At 42.6% G+C, this 12,234-nt stretch overlaps 1 protein-coding gene across 2 annotated transcripts in view; it reads right to left on the bottom strand.

The window, feature by feature from the left end:
- Positions 1-12,234, bottom strand: part of LRP2 (LDL receptor related protein 2) — a 199,830-nt gene that overhangs the window by 121,430 nt on the left and 66,166 nt on the right. For both annotated transcript variants that reach the window (XM_040441900.1, XM_040441901.1), the window contains exons 8-9: positions 7,507-7,650; positions 2,444-2,563 (exon numbers count right to left, since the gene is read on the bottom strand). In XM_040441900.1, coding sequence (XP_040297834.1) covers positions 2,444-2,563; positions 7,507-7,650 — 264 coding nt within the window. The remainder of the gene's footprint in view (positions 1-2,443; positions 2,564-7,506; positions 7,651-12,234) is intronic.

Here is a 12,234-nt window from a genome sequence, read left to right as displayed (position 1 = left end):
TTTCTATCTATCTATCTATCTATCTATCTATTATCTATCTATTTCTCTGCTATCTATTATTTCTATCTATCTACATATATTCTTAGATTAGCTTGTACACAGTTAGCAGGTTCTGATGAGGCAGCCATAATCGCCTTCCTGAACTGAGATACTTATCGCTCCTTTAAGCCTCATCTCTATGCTGATGCAGTCGGATAATAGTGTCCTGTTATAAAAGATATCAATACGTTTCTTAGCGCTTTGAAGCCGGGACAGATGTCAATATCTTGTTACCGTAGAAAGCTTTTGTGTGTAGCAGTCTTAGAAGATAATGCAGGACTACTCCCCATGAAAAAGAACATCTTCAAAGTGAGCAATGAACTCAATATCTGGGCCTTCTATGTTTACCAGCGCCCATAGTACCCACCACTACAGTAGCCTTCATAACCAGCACGTAATACGTGCTAACATGGCTTTAATTCAAGTGTTTCACTCTTATTTTCCATCTTTGGTTTAATTTCTTTACTGGACTTTTTTTCTAACTACACCTACAAAGAAAGCTCCTCTTTAGGGTGCCATAGCTTAAAGGGGTTGTCCTGAACTGAAAAAATTTCTGATTTCTTCCAAAAACACAGCCATTTCTTGTCAATATTGTGTCAGGTACTGCAGCCTGTGGACCGAGCCGGCGCAGTTTTTGTTTTCCTAAGGCCTCATGCACACGACCGTTGTTGTGTTCCGTTCCGCAAAATGGGGTTCCGTTGTTCCGTGATCCGTTTCCGTTTTTGTTTCCGTGTGTCTTCCTTTATTTTTGGAGGATCACCAGACATAAAGAAAAGTAAAAAAAAAATCTAAGACAGGTTTGCCATGCAAATGATAGGAAAAAAACGGACGCGGACGCGGATGACAATCTTGTGTGCCTCCGTGTTTTTTAGCGGTCCCATTGACTTGAATGGATCCGCAAACCGTTTTCCGTGAAAATAATAGGACAGGTTTTTTTTTTTTGGACGGACTGGAACCACGGATCACGGACGCGGATGACAAACGGTGCATTAGCCGAGTTTTCAATGGACCCATTAAAAGTCAATGGGTCCGCAGAAAATCACGAAAAACGGAACAACGGACACGGAATAAAACAACGGTCGTGTGCATGAGGACTAATCCTGTTCATCCAAGGAAGCATAGTAATGAGACTGCATCAAGTGTGAACATGACCACAGGCCAGTGGATGAAAGGATGTGGTGGCGCTCTACCTGACCTGCTGCTTAGAGTAATTGTATGCCATTTTCTAAAGAGTGAAGCTACACAATAGAAATCTGACCCGAAGCAGGATGATGAAGATAAAATAGCTGCATCATCATATGATCAAATCAATCGGTACGCAGCCATAGGGCTCATGCATGCACATGGCGTATCATGGCTCTGTGCCACCTCTGCTTGTACACAGGCAGAATATAGCACAAAAAGACATCTATGGGGCCATACAGTACCTCCATAAGCCCCACATTTATTACCAAGGTCTACTGGGCTTTCCTTTTGGACCGATATGAATAGCACAGTCCATCGGATGCTGCTTTATGCCTGTAGGGTCCATACGGCAACATCTGGACCCCCATCCTATCTCCCCAGGTTGTACTGGGTCTTACCTATATTTACTTCAGTGCTTTCTACAATACAGAGGTCAATTTCTGCCTGTGTGACACCTTCCTAAAACTGCCTAGAAGGCTATTCCTCCAGACCTCTCCATGCACATGAACACTTGGATCAGCCGAACGCGTGTTCTCAGTATGGAGAAGGAAATTCAATTCTGCCAGACACCTTGGGTGCCAACTTCCCCCTTTAGAATAAAGGATCAGGTATGGAAATCCAGCATGCTTGGTCATTTCCCCTCAGCATCTGCCAAAAGCATGTTGGCCCAACACTCATTACCCATTAGATGATTGCTTGGTTTCAACGATTGCCAGGTTCGACCTACATTAGTGCAATGTGTATGGCCACCATAAATGGGTTGTCCAGGTTCTAGAGGTTGAAGACCTATCGTTAGGATAAGTCCTCAATATCAGATTGTGGGGGTCCGACGCCCGGCCACCCATCGATCACTGGTGATGGAACTAACACAGAGGTTATAGCCGACAGCAAAGCTCCGTAGACTGTGTACTGGCCATGGCAGGTTACTGCAGCTGCTCAGTATCTCATTGGCAGGGGTCTAACACCGTGCGCCCCTGTCAATCAGCTGTTTCATAGTAGCCCTAATGCTCACAGGAGCCCAGAACCATACACAATACTCCTGACTAGTGATTTGTAAAATGCTTAACTTTTGTATGGATTTATACAAATCCTTAAAATACACAAAGTCTTACCAGAAACGACTGCACAATGAATACTCTGTGATACTAAAATCTGATATCATTTCTATAGGGTTAGATACTCATACTTCGCAGGAAATAATATTTGTATCTCTACTGACCGATGCAGGTCCGGCTGTCGTTTGCGCTAATGATGTATCCTGCTGGACAAAAGCAGACACCGCCAGATGGAGAGGAATGACACCGGTATGAGCAACTCAGCGCAGCGCAGTTACTAGTACCTAGGGTAAGATCATTGGAAGATGCAACAGATTAGTACATAATTCATAAAGCACGGAGGAACTTAGACTGGTGAAAAATATACTGTCAACGTATACCTACTACTACTTCATAAGGTCCCCCCCCCCCCCCAATAATCTCTTCAATCTTACTGCTTAGTGGAAATCTCTACTGAAGCCATCCTACTGTATGTAATAATCTCTTAATGCCCAGGAAGAAGGGATCTGATATCAGTGAAGAGAAACATGCTGCCGCTGAGGAGTATAATAGCCAAGCTGTAAATTTAGGAGGTCCCTACTATCTGCATTCATATAAGTTCACACTTAAAGGGAACCTGTCATCAACTTTATGGTGACCTCACTGAGGGCGGCATAAAATAGTGACAGAAATGCTGATGTCAGCGATGTGTCACTCATGAGCTAAAAGTAAGTGGTTGCTGAGAACCAGCATCATAATCATTGCAGACGAGGCCTAGAAAAGAGTCAGATCTACCTGAGAAGAGTCCTGGTTATTCCTAATCTCCTGCTCTCCCGCCATCTGCTGATGATTGGCAGTTCTCTCCTAGAGAGAAATGGAGAAAACTAGGTAGAAGACTGTCAGCCATCAGCAGGTGGGCGGGAGATCATGAATAACCAGGACTCTTCTCAGGTGGCCAGGACTCTTTTCCAGGCCCAGTCTGCCATGATTGTGATGTTGGTTCTCGGCAACCACTTACTTTTAACTTTTAAATGACAGACCGCTGAAATCAACTGGCCTGTCTCTACTTTATGCTGCCGTTAGTATGGGCAGCACAAACTTGATGACAGGTTCCCTTTAAGTTATTTGATCAGTTATTTACAACAGTCATTGGGAGCCAAAACCGGGTACGGGTCAAAAATGCAATATACAGGCACCGGCCATGTGAATCACGGAAGCGGATCCATTGGCTTGAATGGGTCCGCAATCCACAAGATATGGCACGGAGGCACGGAGTGGAAGCATATCCTATCTTTTGTCCTATCTTGCGCCATATATTGTGGATCGAGGACCCATTCAAGTCAATGGGTCTGTGCCGCAATACGGGATTCACATGGCCAGTGCCAGTGCATTGCAGACTGCAATTTACGGTCCGCAGTATGGGCATGGATGGCCTATGGTCATGTAAATGAGCCCCAAGGCACATGATCAGGATTGTGTGCGGATTTTCTGCACGGATTTTCCTGTGGAATATCCGCACCGTAGGTCATGTACATTGTATTCCATGAGAATTTGAAATTCCCATGCACACGATGAGAATTTTTTCCATGCGGATTTTGACCTACAGTGTGGATTTTAAGATCCACAGCATGTTCATTTATTTTATTTTTCCTGTCTGGATTTTCTCCATTCACTTCTATGGGTACAGTAAAATCCGCATGTGGAAAAATCTGCACCAAATCCGTTCCCAATCTCCTGTGCTAAAATAATACAGCCATAAACTGCTCCCTATATAAAGTAATCTAATAAAGTGCTATACAATATTATATAACATATGATATGATGGTCACAATCCTCAGGTGCCAAGATATCTGTGGTGCCCCTTCAGCAAGGCTGGTTGATGCACCCTAGTACTGGCCCTGACACTGGGCAAAACTTATACACTGGGTTCTATTCACTTCGATTGTTTGGAATCAGAGATTGTCCTGTTCCTGTATCAGATGACAAATGCATTTTTATACTAAGGGATTACTGACATATGCTAAAGACATTGCCCAAAATAAGACCAAACGGTCATTTACTTAAAGACAAGAAAATAACTAGTTGTTCATTTGATGACTATGTTTAATGGACTTCAGGAAAGAATAAGGCATCTACAGCTGGAGAAACAGATTGCTTCTCCTCCTAATCCAAGCTAGCAGCTACACAAGGCCTACAACTCGCATCTGTTCATGTCCGTGCAGGAGTCCTAACACAGCTCAAGGGCAGTGCGGCAAAGGAATTCTGGAAAATGAAGTCTGAAAAACTTGGAGCAGATATTAAAGGGCTTCTGTAACCCCACTAAACTAATTTTTTTTGTGGGTACTTATAATCCCTATACTGCGATTTATCCATACATAATGTAATAATCATTTTGGTTCAGTAGATACTGTAAAAAACGTACTTTTATAATATGCAAATTACCTGTCTACCAGCAAGAAGTGCGGCTACTTGCTGGTAGCAGCCGCATCCTCCTCTCATAAAGACGCCCCCTCCTCATGTTGATTGACAGGGCCAGCGGACTTGCTCGTGCTCTGCTGGCCCTGTCTGCATTAAAAATCTGGCGCCGGCGCCGTACCCGTCTTCAGTCGGCGCAGGTGCACTGAGGGGAGGACGCTCGCTCGGCCGCTCCTTCCTCAGTGCGCCTGCGCCGGGTATAGATGTGACGTCACCGGCGCATTGAGGATGGAGCGACCGAGCGAGCGTCCTCCCCTCAGTGCGCCTGGGCCGACTGAAGACAGGTACGGCGCCAGCGCCAGATTTTGAATGCAGACAGGGCCAGCAGAGAACGAGCGAGTCCGCTGGCCCTGTCAATCAACATGCGGAGGGGGCGTCATTATGATAGGAGGATGCGGCTGCTCCCAGCAAGTAGCCGCCCTACTTGCTGGTAGACAGGTAATTTACATATTATAAAAGTACGTTTTTTGCAGTATCTACTGAACCAAAATGATTAATTACATTATGTATGGATAAATCGCAGTATAGGGATTATAAGTACCCAAAAAAAAAAAAAAAGAGTTTAGTGGGGTGACAGAAGCCCTTTAAGCATCTGGCAATCATGTTTTTTATCTTCTCGCCTCTGTTCAAATCGTATAGGTTGGCATACTTACTTACTGGTTTGCAATAACCTAAAAGGCATTGTACTGTACAACCATTTTAGGATCCACCTTGCCTGATTCCACATTGTGCCCTATATTATGGGTCCATTATGTACAGTCTTGTACGTGAGGTCTTACCTACCCTTTTTATAGTAAGTTACACCTTAGGGCTCATGCACAGGAACGTGTGCTTTCCGTGTCTGTTCTGTAGACCGTATGGGACACCATTCATTTCAATGGGTCCGCAAAAAAAATGGAAGTTCCTCAGTGTGTATTCCGTTTCCGTGTGTCCGCATGTCAGTTCCTCAAAAAATAGAACATGTCCTATTATTGTCCACATTACGGACACAGGGATAGGACTGTTCTATTAGGGGCCAGTTGTTCCATTCTGCAAAATATGGAATGCACACAGACGACATCCATATTTTTTGTGGATCCGTGTTTTGTGGACTGCAAAATCGTGTGCAGGAGCCCTAAGAGAAAGGTAATCACAAGCTGGATCTAGTATTATTGATGTCCATATTTACAGGCGATGGGTAACGAGAGATTTTGTCTACTACCCATGTCATAAGGCCTTTTTACACAGGCTGAGGATCAGGTAATTATCGGGAGCGCTCGTTCATCAGGTGATTGCGTCTTTTATGCGGCACCTAAAATCATCGTTTTCAGCAGCACAGGGATCTGCTGCCGGTAAACAATGAATCTGTTTGGGGATGAATGATCACAGTAGCGATTGATCATCCCCACGCAGAGGGGTGATTGCTGCCTGTAAGTGCAGCTATCACCCTTTGCAATGATCAGGCAATTATCAGGAATGAACGGTTTGTTTCCGATTGACTGTGAATAGGCCCTGCTATAATTTCATAATTTCTGAGACCTGATTGGATCTTGCCTTAAAAAGGTTGTCTCTCGCTTCAGCAAGTGCCATTTATTATGTAGAAAAAGTTAACACAAGCCACTTACTAATGTATTGTGATTGTCCATATTGCCTCCTTTGCTGGCTGGATTCATTTTTCCATCACATTATACACTGCTCATTTTCATGGTTACAACCACCCTGCAATCCATCAGTGGTGGTCGTGCTTGCACGCTATAGGAAAAAGTGTCAGCCTCTATGGTGATCGGGACTGTGGGAGCGCACATAGGCTAGTGCTGTTTCCTACAGTGTGCAAGCATGGCCACCACTGCTGGATTGCAGGGTGGCTGTAACCATGGAAACGAGCAGTGTATCATGTGATGGAAAAGTGAATCCAGCCAGCAAAGGAAGCAATATGGACAATCACAATACATGATAAATGCCACTTGCTGAAGTGAGACAGCGCCTTTAAGTCATTCACCACCCCGAATATTTTATCTCTAGTTTCACCTCATCTAGCTTTCACCAGTAGATCCTGCTGAGAAGATTGTAAAATCTGGAATGAGTCAAAAGGAAGTTTTTTTAAAGTTATAGCTATTAGCCTGAAAAACACGTTGTATGCTAATAAGAGCTCAAGAGTCCGCAGGGCGTATCCAAACCTTCCAAGTGTCCTGGTAAATCTTTTTTAGGCCAGCCCCTGGTCTATTGACTGACATGGATGACTCCTCAGAATTCATTCACAGGCTGGTCTTGCGGAGAACCAGCGCATGCACCGTGTGGGCACAAGCCGGTTCCCCTCTCACTGGTCATTGGCTTTCCCACTGACAGGGACATCCGCTGGACACATATGAACGCTGATTAGCATACGACATAGAACTAATGGTGTCATTTATCAAACTGCCCTTAGCAACCAATCAGATTCCACCTTTCATTTTTGACAGCAACTTTGGAAAATGAAAGGTGGAATCTGATTGGTTGCTATGGGCAACTAAGCCAGTTCTGCTTTACACCAGTTTGATAAATGACCCCCATAGTTTGTTTTACACGGTATATGGTGCTACAGTTTACAGCTATACAGCTATACCTATAGAAAGGCCCTTTCATGTCATGCATGGTGGAAAGGGTCTATAGGAAAAAAAAAACTGGTGACAGGTTAAGAAATACGATTATGGTGCAAATACATATTTTTTTTTACTCCAAACAACACTATTTTGCAAGGAATAAATAAATATACAGGTTTTAACTGCATAATGCAGCACAGACAACGTCCACTTACTGCAGTTCCTCCCAGCCGTTGCATTGGTTTCATCCTCGCCAAATCGGCAATGAACGGTTCCATCACAGACTTTGTCTATAGGGATGCACTGGCCGGACGACGGACAAGACCATTCTCCTGGACCACATTCTCTCAGCCCACTTTCTAAGATGCAAAAAGAATATCATTTTAGGTTTTAATTGGATGTAACTGTTTCTACATAAATAACCATTTAAAGGGAACCTGTCAACATCAAAATGCTAATTTATCTGCAGACACTATGTTATAGAGCAGGAGGAGCTGAGCAGCTTAATATATAGTTTTTTAGGAAAACATTTAATAAAACTCAGTAAAACCTGTATATCATTCATTTATATTCCTGCTCATTCTGGGCTTTGAAGTCCAGGAGGCGGTCCTATCAGTGATTGACAGCCTTCCCTCTATGACTGTGTATACACAGAGAGCTGTCAATCACTGATAGGACCGCCCCCTGGACTTCAAAGCCCAGAATGAGCAGGAATTTAAATGAATGATATACAGGTTTTACTGAATCTTTTCCCTCCATAACTATACATCCATCTGCTCAGCTCCTCCTGCTCTATAACATGCCGTCTTCAGCTCAGACACCATGTTCAATGTGACAGGTTCCTTTATTGGAACCACATCAGTGAATCGCTCATCCATCCACTGACCTTAACCACTTCAGCCCCCCTAGCTTAAACCCCCTTAATGACCAGACCACTTTTTACACTTCTGACCTACACTACTTTCACCGTTTATTGCTCGGTCATGCAACTTACCACCCAAATTATTTTTGCCTCCTTTTCTTCTCACTAATAGAGCTTTTATTTGGTGGTATTTCATTGCTGCTGACATTTTTATTTTTTTGTTATTAATCGAAATTTACCAAATTTTTTGCAAAAAAATGACATTTTTCACTTTCTGTTGTAAATTTTTTAAAATATAACTACATTTCTATATAAATTTTTCTCTAAATGTATTGTTCTACATGTCTTTGATAAAAAAAAATGCAATAAGTGTATATTTATTGGTTTGGGTAAAAGTTATAGCGTTTACAAACTATGGTGCAAAAATTAATTTACGCACTTTGACTTTCTGAGCACCTGTCATGTTTCCTGAGGTTCTACAATGCCCAAACAGTATAAACACCCCACAAATGACCCCATTTCGGAAAGTAGACACCCTACGGTATTCGCTGATGGGCATAGTGAGTTCATGGAAGTTTTTATTTTTTGTCACAAGTTAGCGGAAAATGTTTTGTTTTTTTTCTTACAAAGTCTCATATTCCACTAACTTGTGACAAAAAATAAAATTTTACATGAACTCGCCATGCCCCTCACGAAATACCTTGGGGTGTCTTCTTTCCAAAATGGGGTCACATGTGGGGTATTTATACTGCCCTGGCATTTTAGGGGACCTAAAGCGCGAGAAGTCTGGATTATAAATGTCTAAAAAAAAATTACGCATTTGGATTCCGTGAGGGGTATGGTGAGTTCATGTGAGATTTTGTTTTTTGTCCAAGTTAGTGGAATATGAGAAAAGGCATTTTCTATATAGTTCTGGCAATGTGCGGATCCGCAAAAATTTGCGGATCCGCGGATCCGCAAAACACATACGGACGTCTGAATGGAGCCTTACAGGGGGGTGATCAATAACAGGGGGGTGATCAGGGGTTAATAAGTGACAGGAGGGGGGGGTGTAGTGTAGTGGTGATTGGTGCTACTTTACAGAGCTGCCTGTGTCCTCTGGTGGTCGATCCAAGCAAAAGGGACCACCAGAGGACCAGGTAGCAGGTATATTAGATGCTGTTAACAAAACAGCGTCTGATATCCCTTTCAGGGGTTAAAATAATCCCATCTACAGCCTACCAGCGAATGATCGCCACTGGCAGGCTGTAGATCTGCTCGTTTACCTTCCGATCCTGTGAACGCGAGCTCCTGTGTGCGCGCGTTCACAGGAAATCTTGCGTCTCGCGAGATGACGCGCCGATGCGTCGAAGAGGAACAAACCGACCGCCCGCAGGACGCATCCCTGCGTTAGGCGGTCGGGAGAAGGTAAATGTGTATGATCACACATCAGTGGTTTTCCACGGGCTGTGGGTCCATGGAGACACCATGGAAGTACACCCCATTTCTGACCATGATTAAGGATCCCTCACACACATTATAGTCTATGGGTCGGTAAAAACCCCAAAGACAACATAGATGGCATGTTAGTGATTTTGAAGGACCATTGTTAGGAGATGCTCTAGAAACAAATTTTCAGCCTAGCAGTGTATATGGAATATATACACGAAGGGCAAAGAACAGACACACGGAGCAAACACGGAACCTTACATCTTCACGGATGAACCTCAGACCATCTTGTCACACATGTCATCATGGACACAGACGTGTGACAGGGGCCTTTTAGGCAAAAAAAACACCAGCTACAACAGTTGAATAGATGTTTATGGTTCCAGGTGCTAAAACACTCTATGGACAAAACCTCCAAGGAAACATCTAAAAAAAACTAGAAAAAATGCTAATCAAGTCACAATTTTTTGAGGCACTTTTTTTTTTTTTTTTTTTACTCAAAAAGACCAGGACAAAAGATGCATGCGAAGAAGTCCTGGTTACTTGCCTTTGAAGAACTAAGACCGCCATGTAGTGCGGACACAAACATCAATGATTTTTAATCTTCAAGATGGTCAGATAATTTGGCTAATAATAACCATTCCTCCTAATAAGGCCTCTTTCACACGACCGTATGTATGTTTCTATATTTTGCGGTCCGTTTCTCACAGATCCGTTGTTCCATTTTTTGTTTCTGTTGTGTTTCTGTTTCCGTTCCGTATTTCCGCCAAAAAATTCTGTATGGTTTCCGTATGCAGATCGCCAACGGAAACATAAAATTTGTAATCATTACTGTAATGTACAGTAATGTTTGTAAACAGTAAACACATGGGCAAAGGGGCATGGATTAGCAAAATACGGATGACATACGGATGTGTTCTGTATGCATTCCGTATTTTTTGCGGACCTATTGACTTGAATGGAGTGACGGAACGTTATATGCGGACAATAATAGGACAAGTTCTAACTTTTAGCGGAACGGATATCCGGAAATACGGAAATGAAATGCATACGGAGTACATTAAGTTTTTTTTTGCGGAACCATTGAAATGAATGGTTGCGCATACGGACCGCAAATGGAAACCGCAAAAACCTGTCAACATCAAAATGCTAATTTATCTGCAGACACTATGTTATAGAGCAGGAGGAGCTGAGCAGCTTAATATATAGTTTTTTAGGAAAACATTTAATAAAACTCAGTAAAACCTGTATATCATTCATTTATATTCCTGCTCATTCTGGGCTTTGAAGTCCAGAAGGCGGTCCTATCAGTGATTGACAGCTCTCTGTGTATACACGGTCATAGGGGGAAGGCTGTCAATCACTGATAGGACCGCCCCCTGGACTTCAAAGCCCAGAATGAGCAGGAATTTAAATGAATGATATACAGGTTTTACTGAATCTTTTCCCTCCATAACTATACATCCATCTGCTCAGCTCCTCCTGCTCTATAACATGCCGTCTTCAGCTCAGACACCATGTTCAATGTGACAGGTTCCTTTATTGGAACCACATCAGTGAATCGCTCATCCATCCACTGACCTTAACCACTTCAGCCCCCCTAGCTTAAACCCCCTTAATGACCAGACCACTTTTTACACTTCTGACCTACACTACTTTCACCGTTTATTGCTCGGTCATGCAACTTACCACCCAAATTATTTTTGCCTCCTTTTCTTCTCACTAATAGAGCTTTTATTTGGTGGTATTTCATTGCTGCTGACATTTTTATTTTTTTGTTATTAATCGAAATTTACCAAATTTTTTGCAAAAAAATGACATTTTTCACTTTCTGTTGTAAAATTTTTAAAATATAACTACATTTCTATATAAATTTTTCTCTAAATGTATTGTTCTACATGTCTTTGATAAAAAAAATGCAATAAGTGTATATTTATTGGTTTGGGTAAAAGTTATAGCGTTTACAAACTATGGTGCAAAAATTAATTTACGCACTTTGACTTTCTGAGCACCTGTCATGTTTCCTGAGGTTCTACAATGCCCAAACAGTAGAAACACCCCACAAATGACCCCATTTCGGAAAGTAGACACCCTACGGTATTCGCTGATGGGCATAGTGAGTTCATGGAAGTTTTTATTTTTTGTCACAAGTTAGCGGAAAATGTTTTTTTTTTTTTCTTACAAAGTCTCATATTCCACTAACTTGTGACAAAAAATAAAATTTTACATGAACTCGCCATGCCCCTCACGAAATACCTTGGGGTGTCTTCTTTCCAAAATGGGGTCACATGTGGGGTATTTATACTGCCCTGGCATTTTAGGGGACCTAAAGCGCGAGAAGTCTGGATTATAAATGTCTAAAAAAAAATTACGCATTTGGATTCCGTGAGGGGTATGGTGAGTTCATGTGAGATTTTGTTTTTTGTCCAAGTTAGTGGAATATGAGAAAAGGCATTTTCTATATAGTTCTGGCAATGTGCGGATCCGCTAAAATTTGCGGATCCGCGGATCCGCAAAACACATACGGACGTCTGAATGGAGCCTTACAGGGGGGTGATCAATAACAGGGGGGTGATCAGGGGTTAATAAGTGACAGGAGGGGGGGGTGTAGTGTAGTGGTGATTGGTGCTACTTTACAGAGCTGCCTGTGTCC

Source organism: Bufo bufo, chromosome 7 (genome assembly GCF_905171765.1).
Source record: "Bufo bufo chromosome 7, aBufBuf1.1, whole genome shotgun sequence".
NCBI classification, from domain to species: Eukaryota; Metazoa; Chordata; class Amphibia; order Anura; family Bufonidae; genus Bufo; species Bufo bufo.
Note: the sequence above shows the minus strand (reverse complement) of the source record. Positions and strands in the feature narration are given on the sequence as shown.